This window comes from Castor canadensis, chromosome 2, assembly GCF_047511655.1.
Source record: "Castor canadensis chromosome 2, mCasCan1.hap1v2, whole genome shotgun sequence".
In the NCBI taxonomy this organism is placed as follows: Eukaryota; Metazoa; Chordata; class Mammalia; order Rodentia; family Castoridae; genus Castor; species Castor canadensis.
Genome location: NC_133387.1, coordinates 16,365,356 through 16,387,457, shown reverse-complemented (window position 1 = coordinate 16,387,457; position 22,102 = coordinate 16,365,356). Strand labels below are relative to the sequence as shown.

General features: G+C 41.8%; 1 protein-coding gene across 3 annotated transcripts; it reads right to left on the bottom strand.

Moving 5' to 3' along the window:
• Nucleotides 1–4,143: 4,143 nt before the first annotated feature.
• Zc3hav1l (ZC3HAV1 like) lies at nucleotides 4,144–21,188 on the bottom strand. 3 transcript variants are annotated; one of them, XR_012444174.1, is made up of 6 exons: nucleotides 20,742–21,188; nucleotides 19,749–19,884; nucleotides 16,382–16,643; nucleotides 15,012–15,137; nucleotides 10,890–13,455; nucleotides 7,847–7,945 (listed from the first exon to the last, which is right to left on the bottom strand). XR_012444174.1 is itself a non-coding variant. In XM_074062215.1 (5 exons), exons 1-5 carry the CDS (start codon nucleotides 21,113–21,115, stop codon nucleotides 13,373–13,375), a joined length of 981 nt encoding a protein of 326 aa, XP_073918316.1. In that variant the 5' UTR covers nucleotides 21,116–21,188; the 3' UTR covers nucleotides 4,144–13,372. The 3 variants fall into 3 exon arrangements, 2 of the variants coding, with proteins under 2 accessions (XP_073918316.1, XP_073918315.1); XM_074062215.1 differs by having other exon boundaries at nucleotides 4,144–13,455; XM_074062214.1 differs by lacking the exon at nucleotides 10,890–13,455 and having other exon boundaries at nucleotides 4,144–7,945; nucleotides 20,742–21,186.
• Nucleotides 21,189–22,102: the final 914 nt, after the last annotated feature.

Below are 22,102 nucleotides of genomic sequence, written 5' to 3'. Positions count from 1 at the left end.
TTGTTGACCTCCACTATCAACAGAACGGCAGTGTTTGCCGCATCTTGGCTGAAGGCAATAAAAATGCACCAGAAATTCATTTCAGCAGCAGAAATTCTATGACATGCTAAGAAAGGTCTCCAAATGAATTTCCTCTTGTGGCTAACTCTTGTTTTGGTCCATTTTTCTGTTGCTGATGACACAATACCACAGGCTGGGTAAGTTATAGAGAAAAGAAGTTTATTGCTGAGCACCAGTGTCTCACACCTGTAATCCCAGCTACTCAGGAGCAGAGATCAGAAGGATCACAGTTTGAAGCCAGCCTGGGCAAATAGTTCTTGAGACCCTATCTTGAAAAACCCTTCACAAAAAAGGGGACTGGTGGAGTGGCTCAAAGTGTAGGTCCTAAGTTCAAATCCCAGTACCACACACACACACGCACACAAGAAGCCTATTTTGCTGGGCTGGTTCAAGATTGAGGAGTTGCATCAGGTTATGGCTGTCTTGCTGGCAGAGTCCTGAGGTGTGCAGGTCATTACAAGGCAGGAGAGGGGAGGGTAGGAGAGACCTAGCCAACCTGACTTTTATAATAGACCCACTCCCCAAATAATCCACTAATCTGTTAATCCACTAACTGCATGAATGGATTAACCCATTTATGAAGGCAGCGCACTAATAATCGCTCAAAGGTCCCACCTGCTCCCACCTCTTAATATCTTATGATGGGGATTGAATGTCAACATGAGTTTCAGAGGGGCAAGCATATTCAAACCATACTTATATTTTGTTTAAAATAGCTACAGTCCTTTTCTGAGAGTACATTATTGTCCACTGACATTAGGCTTGACCATGTAACCCAGTGTCCCTCCACACAGGATTACACATGCCCACCCTGTCAAACACGAAGTGGCCACATGACTTGTTTTAACTAATTCAATGAGATTATCATCTTTAAAAATCACCCCATGGTTTCCTCCTGCCAGGATACTAGTTGGGGCAGGGGGTGGCTGTCAGCCTGAATCCCAAAGTGAAAATGACAGGGAACAGAACTGAAATGGACCTGAATGGACACAGGTGAGAAATATTTGTTTAAGCCACGAGACTTGGGAATGGTTTATGGTTGCAGCACAACCTATCTTGATGATCCATGTCTATACCATGTGTGAGACCTGATTGTTCCTGTATCTTTTATTTGGAAAGGCCTGGACACTCCATGGATCTTCTTTAGAGTCTTAGTGGGAGAAGAGTGGGAGCAGATGGTGGGCTACGCTGTCAGAGGAGCTGTGATGGAAACTAGAGTAGTCAGTCCATCACCCAGATAATGGACAGCAATCTGCCCATGCAGCCTAGCAGCCTCCTGTCACCATGCCTTGTCCCAGATTTGTTCCCACTATCTTACCCACTAGGTGTAGCTGTGAGACATGGGGCTGGAGTGAGAGCAGGGCCTGTATTGGAGATATGGGGACTACAAGAAGCCAAGCCAGACACAGTTCAAGATGTCAAGAGGCCCAACTCCTGGACAGGCCAGAGGGGGCAATAGGAACATATGAAATCAAATGAAATAAGGAAAAGCTAGGGTCACCTGCTTTATAACAACATCTGCTCATGATTTCTGGCTTGATTTTATGGATCTGTAAAAGACTGTGCATCAAAGAAAGGTTTTATCTGAGAAATTTCCAAGTTTACCCTAAAAGCAAATAGAGCCAATTCAAGTTAACAGATACTTCTTCCTTTTCTGAGAGCTTGCTGTGTATACCAGACAAAGGTAGTACCCCTTCTGAATAAATCAGAAATTAAATAAATATCTGAGAGTGAGCATTTATGAGGCACCATGAAAACAAGATATTACCTTTAAAAGCAAACACATGATCAGTCCACAAAATAACTATGCAAATGTAAAATTAAAAGAAAAATACACATAATTAAATCATGTTATTGTATAATAAATAGATTAAAATCAATCTTTACTGCCCAGTGCAGAGGTACCCATCTGTAGTCACAGCACTCAGGAGGTTGAAGTGGGAGGAATGCTTGAGTCCGGAAGTTCAAGAACAGCCTGGGTAAGATAGTAAGACCCCATCTCAACAATAGATGGATGGACAGAGATAGCTTGATAGACAAATAGATAGATCGATAGACAGACAGACAGATAGATGGATAATCGCACTGGATATGTTGTTAAGTAAAAATTAACACAAATGTTTTCTAAATACCCACCTAGAAGAACCTCTTAGGAAACAAAATATACTTTGTGTCTTTCATTACAATATGCTTTATAACACATGCCATTGAGAGTGTCCTGAGATGAGCAATCCCCAAGCTGATGATGAGTGTGAATTGTCATGGCTACCCTGGAAGACAATTTTGAAATATTTTTGTTGAAGGGCAAAATAGTTTCTGCTGGGTATTGAGGGCAGGGGAGAGGGAGGGGGCGGAGTGGGTGGTAAGGGAGGGGGTGGGGGCAGGGGGGAGAAATGAACCAAGCTTTGTATGCACATATGAATAATAAAAGAAAAATTAAAAAAAAAAAAAGAAATATTTTTGTTGTTTGGTTTTTTGAAACAGAGTCTTATGTAGCCCAGGCTGGGCTCAAACTCCTGACTCTCTTGCCCCAGCCTCCAGAGTGCTAGAGATGTGTACCACCAGGCTCAGCTTGAAATACTTTTTGAATCTTTATAATATATTATCTTCTGGGATAGTATATGCACATTTAGAAATCTATTCTAAGAAAAGAATCAGAAATGCAAAGATTTGTATACTAAATGTTGCAAACAATAAATATCCAAAAATAGAAGTATGATTAAATGGTGTAATTTAAATTTAATGCAACCATCAATGAAAACTGTGAATGCTTTCAGTTATATAGGAAAATGCATACAAAATAATATCTAAAAAAGCACAAGAAATTGTGTGTATGGTATAGACTCAATTTTTTAAATTATATGCATGAAAAAATACCCTAAAGTATTATCAAAAATTATCTTTACACAGTGGCATCATGGGTGATTATTACTCTCTTCTTAATGTATCCCTGTTGTGTTAGCCAGCTGTCCATTGTTGTGACAAAATACCTGAGAAAATCAACTTAAAAGAGGAAGAATTTATTTATTTTGGCTCATAGTTTCAAAGGTTTCAGTCCATGGTCACTCGGCTCCATTATTTCTGGGTCTGTGGTGAGGCAGACATCACGGTGAAGAGCACATGGTATGACCACCTCATGGTGGCCAGGAAACAGTGAGAAGAGAAGGGGCCAAGGACAAAATACACCCTTCAAGGACACTCTGCCAACCACTACCTACTTCCTCCAACTAGGTCCCACCTCCTAACATTTCCATAACCTCCCAGTAGACTATTAAACAATGAATCCGTAAATGGATTAAAACACTGGGAGACTAGCATACCCAGGACCCAATCACCTCTGAACATTGCTGCACTGGGGACCAAGCATTCAACATGAGTTTTGGGAGATATTTCAGAACCAAACTGCAATACCACTCTTCTCTAAGACTTCCACACTGGTAGTACATTTTCAAAAAAAATTTTGGAAAAATATTCCTAAATAATAACAGAGAAACTTACAAATATAATAATCATTATTTTTTAAATAAAAATTATTCCACAAGTCAGGGCTGGTGGCTCATGCTTATAATCCTAGTTACCTGGGAGGCTGAGATGGGGAAGAGCGTGGTTGGAGGCCAGCCCAGGCAAAAAGTTCATGAGATCCCATCTCTACCAACAGCTGGTCATGGTGGTGCATGCCTGTCATCTCAGCTCTGTGGGAGGCTGAGACTGAGAAGGTTGCTGTTTTGGGCAGCCTGGGAAAAAAGTTTGCAAGACTCCATCTCAATAGAAAAAGCAGGGTGTGGTGATGCATGTCTGTCATCTCAGCTATGACAGGAAGCCTAAAAATAGAAGGGTTACCATTCAGGTCAGCCCGGGTAGAAAGCCAGATCCCATCTCCAAAACAACCAGAGCAAAAAGGGCTGGAGGCCTGGTTCAAGTGGAAGAATGCCTGTCTTTTGCCCTGAGTTCAAACCCCAATACCACAAAAAAAATGATATTATGAATTAATTTATAAAACTCCAAATGGTAAAGCAGTTAGAATAAAATTTATACTTTGGCCATCTACCAATAAAAATAAAAAGGAAATTACTACATACAATATAAAATATACATGAACTTTATTTATGAATGTATAGATACAAAATAGGGAAAAAAGTACATTAAAAGAACATATGCCATAATCAGATACAGTTTAATCTCAGGAATTTGAGGATGCTTTAATGTTATGAAAACCTTTAATATAATCAGTCACATTAGGTGAATTAAGTGATAAAAATGTTATTATATCAGATACCAATTCATTTATCAAGCTTTTAGGTTCCAACAAGCAAGAACAGATGTTATTTCTCTTATTCTGATTAAGAATATTCATTTACAACCAACAATTAACTTCATATTTAATGAGGAAATAACAAACACATCTTTTCATCATTTTTGTTTGTCTATAACACAAAATAGAAAAAATCATTCTGCAGCTATGATTTCTATATTTAGAAAAAACAAACAGGTCATCTACAACTATTAGAACAAAGACAATTCACTAAAAGATAAACATTTTTAAAAATTTCAGCATTTTAAAGACAGAAATTCCCATACTGAGTAGCAACACAGATGTAAAACACTCAAGAAAGAAGTAGCATTAACAAGGAATTTATAAGACCTAGATAAAAATAAGAAAATAAGTATAATGAAAATAAGTACAATAAAAAAATCAAGAAACACATTAATAATGAAGAGACAATCCTTGATAAAAAGGGTTAACATCATAAACCTTAGTGTTAAAGAGTTAATTTTAGATCTAGACAATTCAATTAAGAACTGAAAAGGATGTTTATATTATATAACACACTCACAGGAAAACTTTTTTGAATATTAAAAAAAATATAAGTAGGAGTAGCATACCAATATGATACTGATTCAGACAGACTTGAGTACAGAGCTTAATTCAGTAAATTGCAAAACATGTCTAACTTCTAAGTGTTACAAGTACCACAAATAATAATGTTTCGCTCAAAGCCAAAGCACTGGAATGCAATGTAGTAAGTACTACGCTAGCGCCGTAAGAATCCTCTAAGAATCACCTCTTCCCGGTCAGGAAAAGCAACTATTAATTTTCAAGATTTTAATTTGGCGAGATTTTGAGGCAGGCAAAGGGAAGTAGTAATGGAACTAACAAAAGAGGTAACATCATTTACAGATACGGAGAATCACAAGACAAAATAACACAAACAATATTGTCAGTACAAACAATATTAGACTACATTTTAAAAATTAAAAGTCAATATTTAACATTTAGAAAATTTCTCACAGAATTCTGGATTTCTAGCTTCTTTGGAAAAACTGGAAAATATGACAAATCAGGTCCATCTTCTCAGATGTAAATGAGAGGCAGGTGCCCTTCTGGTTGGGACAGCTTGCCACAGCACTTCCTCCTTGCCCCCATTTCTCTGGCACTCCAGGCTACTTCATTCATCTAACTCACATCTGGACCCTGTGAGATTTCAGCTTATGACTCTTGCTCTACACGATATTGACCAATGAAGGTCTCAGCAGAAAAAACAAGCCATATGATTGGGTTTACTTTCAAAACATCAACCAGATAGCTAGATGGAAGGCAGGAAAAGAGAAGGGAAGTAAGGAATTAAATGAAATCCACAAAAGCCAATGACATTAACAATTAAAATGAGGCTGCCATCATTGTAGTGGGGGCAAGGGACCCACCGAGTACCTCCTACAAAGAAAATTCCAAAACCTGTAACTTGAAAACCACTGAGTCATGCACCTGGTGAGATACATAAGAGAGGTGACAGCCAGGTACTGGTGACTCATGCCTGTAATTCCAGCTACTTGGAAGGCTGAGATTGGGAGAATCACAGTTCAAGAGACCCCCATCTTCAAAATAACCAGAGCAAAATGGACTGGAGCATGGCTCAAGTGGTAGAGAATCTGCTTTGCAAGTGCAAAGCCCAGAGTTCAAACCCCAAAAAAAGAGAAGCAATGAGGGTGTAAACCAAGGCAGTGTATAGGGATAGAAAGAAAGAGGCAAAGAAGAAAAAACATTTGAGGCAAAAATATCTGTAAAACTGGATAACAAGTTTGACACAGGAATAAGGAAAAAGAAGAGCATAGGAAAATTTTCACTTTCTTGGCTAAAATCAATTGACTGGATTTAAAAATAAGAGAACCAAAAAAGAAATAATACTGGAGGAAAATCAATAATTCAATTTAGGATATGTCAAATTTGTGGAACTCAAGACATGCAGATACGCCTCATAAGACCCCAATAAATTACCAAAGAAAATTTCTCTCTAACATGATAACTCTCTAATGGCTGGATGATCAGATGAAAACAAGAAAAAGATAAAGAAGCATGATTATCAAGTGGAGCATTAAGGATGTTTTCATTTATTTCCAGGAGTTTGGGCCTCAGGACAGCTTCCCCAACTCTATCTAAACTGCTCTTTATGTAATATGAAACAAGTCTGAAGAATAGCCTGAGGAATAAATATCTGTTTTTGAGATTTGCAGAACTGCAAAAACATCTCACAACTTGGCAATAATGGTCAGATGTTCATCATTCAACCCATCTACAGTGAGAACGTTCCCAAGAGTCTGGAAATACTCATCAACAGCTTAAATAAGTCACTCCTAAATCACCATCCCAGCAAGATAAGCTTTGTGACACAGTCTTCTATTTTCTTGTCTAGCCAGCTTTTGAATAAAGTCTTGAGTCCTTGCCTCAATACCATGTCTCTCAACTTATTGGTCTGTCAATGTGAGCAGTCAGACTTGGTCTATTAAATTTTGGTGACCCAGCCAGGAATACTGTCCATGGCAAGCTGGTTCCATGAAGAAGGAAGGCTCTGGACTGTCTCTAACAGCCATCTGAACACTTTTTGTTCTGGAGAATCTCCCATGCCTTCTTCAGTCATGGTACAGACTCCCAATAGCCCTGCATTAACACAGAAATCAACATTTAGGAGCACCAACAGGCTTTCATTTGGCAAGGAGGTCACTGTGACATGTACACTGGGAATTCCTTTCTCTGCTATTTGAGCACTTCTGCCATCTGTATTTGATATAGTTTCAGTGAGTGAAAACTCTGCCATTTGAGCATTTTGACCATTTTTATTTGGTACCATTTGGGTCAGTAAAAACTCTTTCATGACCAGGCTCACTTCTGTAATCCTAGTTGTCCAGGAGGCAGAGACTGGGAGGACTGCAGTTCAAGGCCAGCTCAAGTGACAAGTTAGCAAGACCATATCTCCCAAAAAACCTGGGATGGTACATGCCTGTCATCTCAGCTACATAGGAGGCCATAGACAGGAAGATTGCTCTCTGAGGTCAGCTCTAGGTAAAAATGTGAGACCATACCTAAAAAAATAAAAAATAACTGAAACAAAAAAGGGGAGCATGGAGGCATGGCTCAAGTGATAGAGCATCTGCCTCGCAAGTGTAAGGCCCAGAGTTCAAACCCCAGAACTGAGCAAAAGGAAAGAAAACTCCATTTGGGTAGTCTTGCCATTTGATACTGAGTACCATTATGTGGATGAAACAGTTGTTGAACTTTCTACCCAACATTGCGTCTGTCTGTGTCACCTTGGGTGGGTGTGCTTTGTGCATAAAGTAGAGATGAGAAGTTCTATCCTGGCCAATAGTCTGCTTGGGCACACTGTGGAAAAAAATGGTCTTTCCCATGTCTAAGAAAGAGGTGACTCTTTATTATAATACTGTTTGGCCACAATATGAAGAACCTGGAGAAAAGTGCCTGTTTAATGGGCCACTGAATTATAACACTATCTTACAATTAGAACTTTTTTTGCCAGAGAGCTGGTAGTGGTGTCCAGGTCTTTGTACTTCTCCAACAGGAGGACATGAAAACAGAGTTCCAAACTGACGGTACCTAGGGTAGAAGATCAAGATTTAAACCCCCAATATTGCAATCAGGAGATAAGGAACAGTGGAAGGAAGAAGTGAGGGCGATGGCACAAGCCTTGGCCAGACCTCTGCTGAGTCTTTCTCCAACTCCGTGGGAGACCTGTGGTCCCTGAAGCCGGAGATGCTTATCCCCAGGCCCCAAGTCTCAGCTCCTACACTTTACAAAACCAGTGCTGAAACACTTTCTTTTTTTTTTTTTTTTGTTCTATGTTTTCTTTTTTGGTTGTTTTTTGTTTTACGTTTTGTTTGTTTTGTTTTTTGAGACAGGATTTCACTACATAGCTAGCCTGGAACTTTCCATGTAGCCCAAACTAGCCTCAAACTTGAGATCCCCCTGCCTCAGCCTCCAAGTTCTAGGATTACAGGTATGTGCCACCACACCCAGCCTCACATTCTTCCCCTTTAAAGACTCGCCAGGGCACTCATGCTGGCCAGGGAGCAAACCTGACTGGGGCAGGGCAATTACCATTGGGGCACTATCCAGTAGGAAGACTGGCAATGGGCAGCAAAAGGATATTATCGGGCACATAGCCCATTTTCAGCCTTTGATGTGTTAAATTGGAAAAAAAAAAAAAAGCAATCTGAATGACTTTTACCTCCCATCATCCTACATGGGCTGACACACAGCTCTGATGAACATTCTTTTGCCTGCATATGAGTGACAGCTTGTACTAGACAATTGGTGAGAGAGGAGGGACATCATGTCCGCCAGGAAAGTGCTGATGGGGTCCCTGAACCCAGTGCAGCAGTCCCTCTCACAGAGCCTAACTGGGACCCCAATGATGGGGATATGTCTGGGCTGGATCACTACAAGAGGTGCACTTTTAACAGGGCTAATGGGGAGGGGGGTGGTCCCTACACAGAACAGCTTAAATAAGATTGAAGAATTACAGCAAAAACTTAATGGGGCTCCCTCAGAGTTTTTGTTGCCCAACAGGACAAAGGCCCCAACCACTGGGTGACAATTATGGAGTTTTCTAGGCATTGTTGGGTTTTGCCAGATTTGAGCCCCTTAAGTGGGCTAATACTGTGCCTTGAAGGGTTTGGACTCATTCTTTAAATAGACCTCTGCTTGCCAGCCTGCTTCCAAAGCCATTAAAGAAAAATTGGCTTCTGCCATGACCTTGGAGTTGCCTAACCAGAGGAAATCATTCAAACTGAACACACACATGAGACAAGGAATTGTCTGAGGATGCTGCTCCAGGTGCTGGCGACACTCCTCAAGCAATTTCTTACTTCTCCACGGTCAGAACAACTGTAAAAGAATGGCCCCATGTTGAACAGCTACAGCCACCCCTCGCAAAGCTTCACTTAATGCCAAAAATTTACTCTGGAACAATAGTGATTTGTCCCCACTAGGTAGTGACTCTTTCAGAGCAGGAGGTAGCTACTGGGAACAGCTGGAAGAATGGGAAAATATCAGGATATTTTCCTAAACAATTCAAATGTTGAACTTCAGGTGACTACTGCTTTAAATCCTTCCCCTCTGCTCCCAAGCCAAACTGAACATATACTGGAGCATAACTGTATAAAAACTGAGGATTTAGTCCACTCCAGCAGACCTAACCTGGTACAACCACCACTGGAACAACAGCACTGGAAACTTTTCACTGACGGAAGCAGCTTAATGAACAAGGGTACTAACAGGCAGGTCATGATCACCAACAGATGATAGAGGTAAGGCCCCTATCACCTGGGACATTGACACAGAAGACAAAACTCATAAAATCAATAAGGTCACTGCTACTGTCTGCCAGGGGAAAAAGGCTAACATTTACATGGATTCTAGGTATTCCTTTCTCTTCATTCATGCTCATGGGGCCACCTGGCGAGAGCACAGGTTACTTACTGCTTGTAATAAAGACAATGAACACCTGGTAGAAATTGTGGTCTTGCTGGAAGCAGTCCCATCTCTTTTAGCAGTAGCCACAATACACTGCCCAGGACACCAAAAGCAGATACTCACATGATAAAGGAAATCGCTTGGCTGACATGGTGGCAAAGAAACAACTAAGAGAACCAAGATAAGGAGGCCACTAATCCTCCAGATAGATTCATCCAATTTTAGGCACCATTTCACTGAGAGGGATGAAGGGATGACCTGAGAATGGGGATCACCAATATGGATAAAGATAATAAGTGGAAGTTAAATGCACAGGGAACTAATTGTGTAATTGCCTGAAGCATTGGTCTATTTTATAATGAAGTATTTGCATGAAGGTACCCATTATGGAGGAATGCTTTCTTTGATGGACTGGCTGCAGACACACTTGAAGGAGCATATTTGCCAAAAACTATGCAGAGGATCACTAATGCCGTATAACACATGACAGGAACAGTGCCCAAAATGGAAAAACCTCCAAAGAAGATGCCAACACAATAGGAGGAGGATTCTTGAGGACTGGAAAATAGGCTTTTCTCAAATGCCTAAAGTTTCTGAAAATTCCAAGTGTTCCTTAGTGCTGTGGACACTTTCTCAGGGTGGGTAGAAACTTACCCCACCCATATGGAAAAGGCAACAAAAGTAACAAAGCCTTATTAAAAGAGGTAATTCCCCTAATGTTAGCTGCCAAGTTTGATCCAGAGTGACAATGGATTTATTTTTTCAAAAATAACTCAGCAAGTTAGCAAAACCTCACAAATAAAATGGATTTGTTTTTTTTTTTGGCGGGACTGGGGTTTGAACTCAGGGCTCAGCATTTGCAAAGCAGGCCCTCTACTGCTTGACCCACACCTCCAGCCCTCCCTCCCCCAGCACGCACACACACATAAAATGGACTTCATTTATCTTGGAGATCCCAGACCACTGGGAAGATGGAAAACATGAATCGCACTTAAAAAAACAAAAACAAAAAAGCCAAACCAAACAAAAAACCCTTTAGTTAAGATCTGTCAGGAAGCTAGCCTACCTGGAATAAGGCCCTGCTCCATGTTAGGGGCTCCCTGAAGCAGGCTAAACCTAAGTCCACTTGAAATTCTGTTTAAGAACCTTTTCAAGCATCCACAATCAGCACGTCTTCTCTTCACTCTGAATATGAAAATTCTTGTTAAATATGCCCAGAGCTTAAGTCAAATAAGTAAGAGCATGCAGAAGTTTGCTTCTTCGTGGTCCAGATTTCCATCAGACAAACCCTGCACCTGTTTGCCTCAGGGGACCAAGTGCTGCTCAGAACCACATGACCACTAGTAACTGAGCGGTGGCCCAGTCCTTATGATGTATTCATAAGGATAAAACTGGCAGGTATAAAACCCTGGCTTCATTACACTCATAAAAAGGGAACACCAGCAGAGAAACCAGGGGAAATTCATCACCCATGAACAAGGCAGTGTGAACTGCAGAAGACCTGAGGCATGAGTAACTTTGAACACCAAAGGATTCCCATTTAGAGAAAGAGCCACTGAAAAGATTTCCAGGTGATATTAATCCAGTTACTAGAGAAAAAGGTGGACCCAGGGGCCCAGAATCTACCCAATATGAAGATTGGAAACGAAAAGGACACTGTATTGATTTTTAAATCATATATTCTCCAATGTCAGTATTTTTTCTGAATATGTACATCTTAATTACTTATTTGAGATTATTTTCATTACATCCTTCAAGTCATTTTCTCACTCCTATCATTTGTTTAAAAATATATATGATAGCTTTAGAAGAAAATATGCCACTATAAATTAGGAAAGGGAAAATATTTTTACATTTAGCATGTTAACTCTTATCTGTATTGGGGGGTGTAGTATATGATTAAAGCTGCAAACCTTTATTTCATCATTTTTCAATTTAAATTACGTGGTTGCTTAAAAAATGTACACGTAAATAAAATAATTTATTTAAATGATTGTGTTGCCGTAGGCTCCATGATAGTAGCTTTTAAAATGTGAGTTACGTAAGGCGTTACACTTTGAGACAGCCACAGATGACAAAAAATTTTTAACTTGGAACCAGATAACTTTATCCTACTACTTACTATCAGTGTAATTTTTGGTAAGTTATTAAACTCCTCTGAGGAGGAGGAGGAGAGGGAGGAAGAGGGGAGGGAGAAGAGGGGAGGGGGAGGAAAATGGGAAGAGGAAGGGAAGAATGAGTGACTTTGAGTCCTTGATTCTCATAGAAGTAAGCCTTGCATTTGCTTCCTCTGGCTGTCAAGATGAAGGATAATGCTTTAGGCCAAATTTAAAACTGTACCTGGTTATGATGCTGGAACTGGATACCCTCAGCAATCCACTCTATACACAATTAACACAGGGCTATTATTTATACCAGACAAGGAAAAAATTAATTTTGACAACTTTGGGTGATAATTTTTTTTAAATCCAAGAAACCATTTTCCAAAGTTTATAAGCTATGACTTTTGAATTTAAATTTTGGTTTGTACATTTTGATTAAATTTGGAAATTGGATGAAAGGGTTCTGTTAGTTAGGACTTGTCTAGGAGTGGGTATAGAAAAATTATTAGAAAGAAAAGTTAAGTTTAGGATGATAGGTTGCAAAAGAATTTCAAGGAGTCCTAAATGTTGTGGGAGATCACAGAGGTAATTCATGCATGTGTACGTTTATGTGAGGAACAGGTATATGATTTAGGAGTAGCAAAACGTCTGGTGATGATCAAAGATAAAAGATAGCTAAAGCTACTTTAACTAAATAATAACTACTTATAGTCCCCTTTAGAAAGTAGATTCCTCAAATCCAGCCATGTAGATTGCAAGCAGAAATTTGCCACTAAACAGCTACCAGTAATCAAGTCCCATCCAGTCAAGCAAGAGCAGCTACCCACCCTCTAGCTTATCCACTGTGTAATATTTAACTAATCAGGATAGTCTGAGGAAATAAAGATCTGTTTCTGAGATCTACAGAAGTGAAAAACATCTCATGGCCAGCCAAGGATTAGCTATGCATCATCTGTCTGGGAGTGGCCATCAACTGCCTGTGTAAACCACCCCTGAGCAGCCTCCCTGCCTAACAGTCTTTGTAAGAGTCCTCTATCTCCTCCTTTAGCTGGCTTTTTGAATGAAATCCTATTTCTTGCCTCACCACCTTATCTACAGACTTCATTGACTTGTCATGGGGCAAGCAGCCAGATTTGGTCCAGTAACATCTAGCATCATTTTACAGAATGAATACCAATGGAACTAAAATTAAGATAAGATACTAGAGAACTGAATAAAATATTACAACAAAGATTACAGAGGTCCAATAACTTCATATACAAGAGCACAACTGTAAGACATAGAAAAAGACATAATATACAAGTCCAAGTCTCTCAGCATTAAAGATATGCATTTATACCCTACACCATTACCACTAAAGGTTTAAGATGGTTTATAACAAAAATTATACAGTAAATGATAAGGGGTTGTAAATAGGCACAATAATCAACTATAAAAAAGTATGTTTTTAAAAAGTTAGCAGGAGGGCTAGGGTATAGCTTAGCAGTAAAATGCTTTGCCTACCATGCATGATGCCCTGGGTTTGATCCCCTGCAAGGTATAAAAAATAAAATCAGCAACTAGAAAAACCAGAACTAGAAAAATAAATGAAATAAAATACGCAAAACATAAGGGCTTTCAGAAATACTGTTGTTAACAGAGTTTTTAAAAGATTACCATAAGTTACATAGAAAACACAGTAATTGTAAAGGATATTTTTGCATTCCTGTGCACAATACAGCTTCATGAGAAAAAAATTCTTGAAATAAATTTAGTTTGATGAAAACTCACGACATTGTCCCTATTTCTCAAATGCCATGTTATTGCAGAACAGTTAATTCTTTAAAAAAAAAAAAAGTTCTTTACGCAATGACATTTGGAGATATTTCTACAGCAAAAACAGCAAAGGATTTCATACACCTGCCTCTTTGTGGTACCCCTTGATAAAACAAAGAGCAAATAATCTACATGTAACTTGATGAAAACAGCAGGGTATGTGGGGAAATAGAGAAGAGAAGGAGGAAGAGAGGGGAGTCAATATGAAATAGATGAGGTATATGGATTTTTGACAGTCCATCCCCACTACAGAAAGAACAGATACAATTTGGAGGAATGGATGAACTGCACATCCTTCAAACCATTGCTGTTGGGCTTTGGTAAAGAGAGGAAAATGTGGACAGGGTGAGGTAGAACTCTCTATTGAGAACCCAAAGTGATTTATTCTGTAGTGTTGACTGAGAATGGACCCACCAAACTTGCATATCATGGACACAGGGTGGTTGACATTTCTTTTATGAAAATGAGGAGCCTCATTAAAGGCAATCTCACAGCAGCACAGATGAGGACCCCAGCAATAAAAGGCCATATATAAAATGCACAATATCAAGACAATGCAGAAAATAGTTACATTGAGAACTGTTCGCTCATACACACATTTAAAGCAATGCAAATCAAAAGATAGTATCACTTAGCACCTTAAGTTAGCAAAAGTAAAGAATGGCTTTAAGATCAATACTGTGCAGATTTTATAAAAAGAGATATTCACAATGTGTTGGAAAGGACTGAAATATTCCAGAATAAGGGAGGTAGTTAAACTATATTAATGGATCTGTGCAAAAATGATTATGTTTGATAAATGTGAACAAAAATAGAAAGATGTTTATGAAATGACTAAGTAAAAATTGTGTACAACGGGTACACGCTGATTATCACAATGTAAACTGAGTAAATGGACATTCAGCAAAGCACTGACTGGACCACAGAAGTCAGCAAAAACCACCCCTTAAAGAGCTCCATCCACCCCACCTGGGGAAGGTGCTCAGGCACCGCAGGCAGAAGCTACATATTCAACCTCCCTCTATAGTCAGATTTTACTCTCTTTTTGCTGCTCCATGTCCAGCCTCATCCTCAATTTTATCCTCCCAATCTGACATTTTCTCCTTTAGCTCTGTACTTCTCACAAGCTGAGAGGTAGGTATTTTTGTGACCATTACTAATGAATGACTAAATGAATGTATGGTTACAAAGTAAAGCTCAGCAGAAGCCTTGCTTTCAGATCTTCCAAGATGGACAAGCTTCTTACTTCAATGATGCCCTTTAGGGTTTACCTGGGCAGGGCTTCCTGGCCGACTGAGCAGGGACAGGAAGCAGAGGCCTGGCTTCTGTAGCCCGAGATACTTGTGCTCCTTGTTTCTCAAGCCCCTGTGGCTGCTCCATAGAAGAAGCAGAGTCATCTAAGAGGAAGAAGAAAGGATGAGCTTTCCAAAGACACTCTTTCTATCACCAGGTCTCATTTTACCTTGGCAGCACCAGCCAGCTGACTAGGCCTCAGACACGATTCCCTGGGTTTTGGAGTTTGTCTCTTCTGGATTAACATGTATAGTTGATATATTAAAAAGTAACAACAGCAAGCAGAAAGTCACTGTTTTATAGTTATGACAGACTCATTGAACAAGACCACATGACAATACAGCAGGCCCTACATATCGTATAGAGTGGAAGGTTGCTGCCACCACTGAGGGGTTCAGAGACAACCTCTGACGCTGGAACACGCAGAACACTCTCCCAACCTTCGAATTCATTAAGTCTGCCACTAACATTCCAACATCAGAAAGCTCCAAATTAAAAGCTTAGAACCTTTGACTTTAGTAATTTGATTTTCTCAGCAGAAATTCTCCTATACCCACTACTCTGGTTCTCAGCTATAAGCTAATTTAATAAGTAACCTGGATGCATTATAATTAAAAGAACACCACACCACACTCTGCACACGTTAGAAAATGCTAGAAGGCTGGGAGTGTAGCTCAGTGGTAGAGCACTTGCCTGACATGCTCAAGGCTCTGGGTTCAACCCCTAACAATACAAAAAAAAAAAGTCAGAAACACTATGGGGAAGATACTTGTGATCCTACACAAAGTGCAAAGTTAAAATACTAACCTAACAACAACTGAATGAGTACAGTAGCAGAACGGAAGGGCATATATGAGATGGTAACAATTAATTGTGGATTAGAATTAAGGGAATCATATGCAATTTTGTTTCTAGTCTCTGTCTTCCACATTTTTCTGTTATGTGGTTAAAAATCTCTTTTAAAAAAAACCAAATCTTTAATTCAATTTAATAAAAGAAAGCTATTCAACTATTAGCCTTACCTTTGCGTCACTGACCCATCCCCCCTCCTCCATTCCCAGCCAAGCTGGTAAGGCTGTTCTAGCTAGGTCCTGACCCCCACTTTGCCCAAGAGCTACACTGTTCAAATACTTGGGCAGGCTCTAAACTGGCAAAGTCTTTTCTTTGGTTAGAATCACAATTCTGCATCAAAAAATGCTGACTGTCCTAAGCTTTTCAAAGACAAAGTTACAATTAAATAGAAAGTATTTTGTCCTTGAGCCTACTTTCAAGTCACTTGTTCTGCACAGTGAAAAATCACAACACTACCTCACCACTGCTGGCTCGTGTTGTGCACTGACATGCCTACCTTTGTCTTCCAGCATCTTGTGCAGCTTCATATGCTTGTAGGAGGAGATTATCTGAAAATTCACAACGCTGGAAATACTCAGTCCCTGGTCCTGTAGCAACCTCAAGGATGCAGGATGAATGAGCTGATGGGACCGTCTGCAGGTCTGAAGTGAGCATTCACCCCTGACAAAGGATTTGCACACATGAAATTTGTTGCATTTATCCTTGAGGTTGCAGTAACCATAGAGGGGGTCGCCACCTTTGTTGTACAGCAAACAGACCTGGTGCAGAAATAAGGTGTTAGTTTTTACTGCATCTTTTTTTTTTTTCTTTCTGGTGGTGTACTGGGGTTTGAACTCAAGCCTTCATGCTTGTTAGACCGGCATTCTACCTCCTGAGCCACTCCACCAGCTCTTTTTCTGCTGGATATTTTTGAGATAGGGTCTCATAAACTATTTCTTGGGGCTGGCTTTGAACTTTAATCCTCCTGATCTCTACCTCCTGGGAAGCCAGGATTATAGGCATGAGCCACCACGCTTTCACTGCATCTTTTAAGCCAATAAACCACAGCTTCTCTCACAAAACTGGGGATTAAATGGCAATTTCTTTCATCAACTATTATTTTTAATTGACACATAGTAATTATACATATTAATTGTGACAGTGTAACATTTCAATGCACATACACAATGTGGATATAATATGAGTTCTCATTAGATCAGGGTAACTGGCATATCTGTCAGGCATGTATTTCTTTGTGTTGGGAACATTCAAAATCCTCTCTATTAGCTATTTTAAAATATCCAGTTAATTGTTATCAACTATAGTTATTCTACTGTGCTACAGAAGTTAAAGTTACTCCTCCTTCCCAATTGTACCCCTGTAACCACTAACTGTCCTCTTTCCCTTCCTTCCTCCCTCCCCACACCTTTCCCAGGCTCTGTTAACCACTACTCTACTCTCTACTTCTTTGAACTCAACTTTAGCTTCCAAATATAAATGAAAGCACATGGTATTTGTATTTCTGTGCCTGACTTCATTTTATTTAACACCAGGTCATCCAATTCTATCCACGTTGCTGCAAATGCTAGAATTTCACTCATTTTTATGGCTGAATGGTATTTCATTGCAGTACATATACTACATTTTCTTTATTCATTCATCCATAGATGAACACCGAGGTTGTTCCCATATCTTGGCTATTGTGAACAGACCTGCAATAAAAATGAGAGTGCCGATGTCTGCTCAACATACTGGCTTCAATCCTTTTGGATATATATGTAGTAATGGGATTGCTGGGTCCTATGGAAGTCCTGGTTTTTGTTTTGTTTTGTTTTTGAGGCACCTCCATACTGTTTTCCATAATGGTCACACTAAGTTACATCCATCTATCAAAGTTCCCCTGCTTCTGCATCCTTGCCAGCATTTGTTTTTCAGGGGTTTTTCGTTTTGTTTTGACAACAGCCATTCTAACTGGGATAAAGTGCTATCTCATGGTGGTTTTGATTTCATTCCTTACATACAAATGGCATCTTCTCACCATCAATGGCTGTTAAAATCTTCAGCTGATGTGCCTAACGTGCCCCATTCAGATCTCAGCTGTGAGTGTTAGCTGTCTATCTCTTATCATTTAGACCCTCAGTTAGCCTGCTCTCCTCCCCAAATCCTACAGCCAGTGAGGGACTTCTGTGAAGGTACAAAAGCTGGCTCCTGGCTTGAGGAGCCAGCTCAATCTTTACCCATCACCTCCCATGAATCAAGTCAAGCTAGACTTTGCCTGGCTTACAGCCTTTCCTTCCCTGTATCTTGCTTCTCTCTCTCTCTTTTGGGTTTGCCTGAAGAGTCCTCTGTCAATAAATCACATGAACCTGAATCCCTATATCAGGCTCTACTTTCAGTGAAACCAATCTCCACAAGTGGCACTAACATATTTTACAATCCACACAAGGGTAATAAGGAACCCTATTACTAATAACGCTGGGACAAACCAAGTATATACACTTGGGGAACTTTGAAATCATGGATCAGGCTGTAAGTTCTGAAATGACTAATCAGACTTAATCCTATACAAAAAGTTGGCCAGACGTTAAATGACTCCTGACATGATACAACAAGAAATACAAGTGTCCAGATTTTACCATAAAAGTCTGACAGTCCAAGAAACCCCTTGGTCCTAGAGAAATGGGAATGGCTGGTCACTCCAGCAATGCACCACCTATTAAAAAAAGTCTTGCTATAAAACCAAGCCTAAATCTGATCAACCCTCCAGAATATCCAGAGGACAGAGGAACAGTTGAATGACATTACAGGACCACGATCAGTTGATTCTGAGATACGCAATTCTATCCGACACATAACCTGCTTTAAAACAAAATAGCGTCTTGTCTATAACAGTGGTGTCAATTTTCTGAAATGAACTCATAATTTTTATGCAATTTCAACCCTCTTCAAAGAGTTCCTATATATATATAGATGTTTTGTTTTGTTTTTTGCAGCACCAGGATTTGAACTCAGCCTTGTGCTTGCTAGGCACATGAGCCACACCCAGTCCCCCAAGTTTTGAGAAATTTAAGTAATTCTAAGCTTATCTGAAAAAGGAAACAAGAATTGCTTAAACAAACAAAAAGAACAGAAAAAAGAAGAGTAAAGGGCAAACAAACCTAAAGTATATTGTGCATGAGGCCCTGAGTCCAAACCCAGTACCGCCAAAATAAATAAACAAATAAAATACAAGAAAGTATATTATGAGCCTTGCCACTGCTGCCACCACCATCTAGAAACTACTAACTCCCTGCCCATCCACCACCCACTCCAAACACAGAACACCCAGTCATGGACTAAAATACATGGCTAAACAGAAACAAACACACTAACTTTATTACTACAAAAATTGTGGTGGATACTTTTAAAGAATGTGAAACTACATCATATTGCTTCAAAGCAATTAAAATTACCCAGTGCTTATGGCTCATGCCTGTAATCCTAGCTACTTGGGAGGCTAAGATGAGGAGGATCATGGTTCAAGGCCAGCATAGGCAAAAAAAAAAGTTCACAGGACCCACCCCATCCCAGTGGAAAAAAGCTTGGCGAGGTGGTGTGTGCCTATTATCCCAGATATGGCAGTAAGTAGAGAATGCGGTAGAGGCTGGTTTGGGCAAAAATTGAGACCTTATCTCCAAAATAATCAGAGCAAAAAGGGTTTGGAGGTGTGGCTCAAGAGTGCCTGTCTAGCAAGCATGAAGCCCTGAGCAAACTCCAGTACCACCAAAAATAAATAAATAAATAAATAAATAAAATTAAAATTAAGATCTGAAGCCAAAAAAAGTCAATGAGAAAGAAAGCCTTGAAACAAGAGTAGATGCGAGGATGGCGTCTTGGCAACTCACCTCTGGTAAAAGGCAGGGGTCGTTCTGCAAAAGCAGGATCCGAAGCTGAGCTTCATTGAGGCCAAAAAGCCCATGGTTTTTCAGGACTTGGATGTTGATAGGCGTGTGGATATCATGAGAAAGGGTGCAGGTGGACCTAGGAGAACACAAAGCTCTTGATCAGAAGCCCAGGTGAGGAAGGGGCCAACTGAATCCCCTTCCTCACGCAGCTTTCAAAGTCAAATTCCCAAGACTGACAGATTTTTAAAAAAGATGGGTTGAAGCAACTCCCTTCCCAGAGTCATTTTCAAGTTCAGCGGGAATACTTTAAAGCCAAGGGCACACTCCCTAACACCCCCGTACCCCCACCCCCGCCCCAGTCACCTACCTCGCTGAGGATGCACGTCTATTCCTATCAGTGAGGGCACTTGCCCTTCTGCCCCTAAACAGCTGCCCACCTCCCAACAAGGTTATAAAGGGGAGGAGCAGAATGCACCCAGGAAGACTCCGGGATGTGGGCACACTGGACTCAGGGGAGCCTCAAATCCCAGCTGGATTAGTCCCTAGCGACAGGATCTCACCTCACTCACCCCACCCAGCCCTCAATTTCCCGGGGTCGGATTAGAAAACGTTGTGGTGATGTCGGGGGGAGCGGGTTCAACAGGCCCATGGTCTCACGGGTTCCTCAAATGGCCCCCAAAGAGACACTTGGAGCAAGCGAATGCAAAAGCCCGGGACACCGATGTAACCCGGCGCGCTTCGTGGCGGGGCCGGAGCGGGGTGTGGACGTCCCAGCGGAGGGGACCTCACTCTCACTGTCCCCCCGCGGCTGGCGTCCAGGAGAGGCCTCCCCGGGAGGGGTTCGGGGAGCTTCCCGCCGGCGCCCCGGCTCCCCCCGTGACGAAGTTCCCCTCTTCGCCATTCTCTCTGCTCCCGCTTCCCGCTGGCCGGCAAGGCCCGCGCCATCGCGCCGCCGCCCCTCCGCCCGGCCCGCCGCTGTCGCCGCCGCCTCACCAGCAGTCGCGGTTGGGGCACTTGCCCTGCATGTGCCGGCGACAGAAGTGCAGCTGGTCGCAGGCCTGGCACTCGCCGCGCTGGTAGCCGGCGCACAGGCGCGCGGGGGACACGGCCACCACCCTCCAGGCCCAGGCGCCGCCGTCCCGGGCCGCGCCGCGCGCGCCGGCCGCCACCTCGGCCTCGGCGTCCCACGGGCCGTGCTGCACCGCCACCTCCTGCAGCAGGAAGCGCTCGGGCCCAGCGCGCTGCAGCACCGCCCGCAGCTTCGCCTCCGACAGCTCCACGTGGCCGCGCAGGTCCTGCACGAACATGCGGCCGCCGTGGGCGCACAGCACCTTGGTGAGGAAGGAGCACACCGTGAGGTCCGCCATGGCCGCCCGCCCGCCCCGCGCGCCACGCAGAAACCCCAGGCCCCAGACTCCTCCCCGTCACGTCCACGGGCTCCAGCCAGCATTCCCCAGACCCGCCTGGGAGGCAGGGCGTGCGCAGGCCACCGTCGCCCATCCAAGCAAGGACCGCGTGCACCCAGCGCCTGCTGTGTGCCCGCCATGCTCACTGTGAGTCCTCGCCTGGAGGGGTGCTTATGGGGGACAGTCAGAAATGACCCACAAGCAGGGAAGGTCCTTGCTGGCACTGACTGGTAGGAGTTTCAAAGAAGATCAAATAGGTTAAAGAGGAAGGGATTTGACGGAGAATGTCTCTGAGGAAGTAGCCACTAGCCACGCATAGCTGCTGATCGGTTTTTTGCTGATCGGTTTTTTTGTTTGTTTGGTTTGGTTTGGTGGCACTGAGGTTTGAACTCAGGGCCTCGCGCTTGCGAAGCAGGTACTCTACCATTTGAGCCACACCTCCAGTCCATTTTGCCCTGTTTATTTTTGGAGACGGATCTCCCAAAGGGCTGTGATGCTACGATCACAGCCTCCCAAGCAGCTAGGATTACAGGTGTGACTCACCGGCACCGGATTGCTGATCAATTTTCAAATGTGGTCAGTCCGAATTGAGTTGTAATGTAAATGTGAAATACACATGCTGGATTTAGAAGATTTAGAATGGAAAAAGAAAAGAATGTAAAGCATCTCAATTTTCTAGGAATCACATATTAAACTGGAATATATTCAGATCCATAAAATAATGACAGTTCCCCGTTTCATTTCTGATCTAGCTATGAGAAAATTTGAACTTCCACATGGGCTCACTTTGTGTTTCTCTTGGACAGCACCATCACCATCTAGACCTGTACATTTATGAAGCATCTGTCTTTTTTGCCCAGCACCTTGCTCATTTAATGAACATTTACTGAGCCACCTGTCAATGCAGTGACAAAGATGCATAAGGCGATGGGGGACTCTGCCAGCCTA

Excerpts from the sequence above, each read along its gene's own strand:
- Zc3hav1l (XM_074062214.1), bottom strand. The coding sequence starts at position 21,115 with ATGGCGGACCTCACGGTGTGCTCCTTCCTCACCAAGGTGCTGTGCGCC. Across the intron at positions 15,138-16,381 it reads CAAGATGCTGGAAGACAAAG|ATGACTCTGCTTCTTCTATG; the intron begins GTAGGCATGTCA and ends TCTTCCTCTTAG. Across the intron at positions 7,946-15,011 it reads GGCCAGGAAGCCCTGCCCAG|GTACCGTCAGTTTGGAACTC; the intron begins GTAAACCCTAAA and ends CTTCTACCCTAG.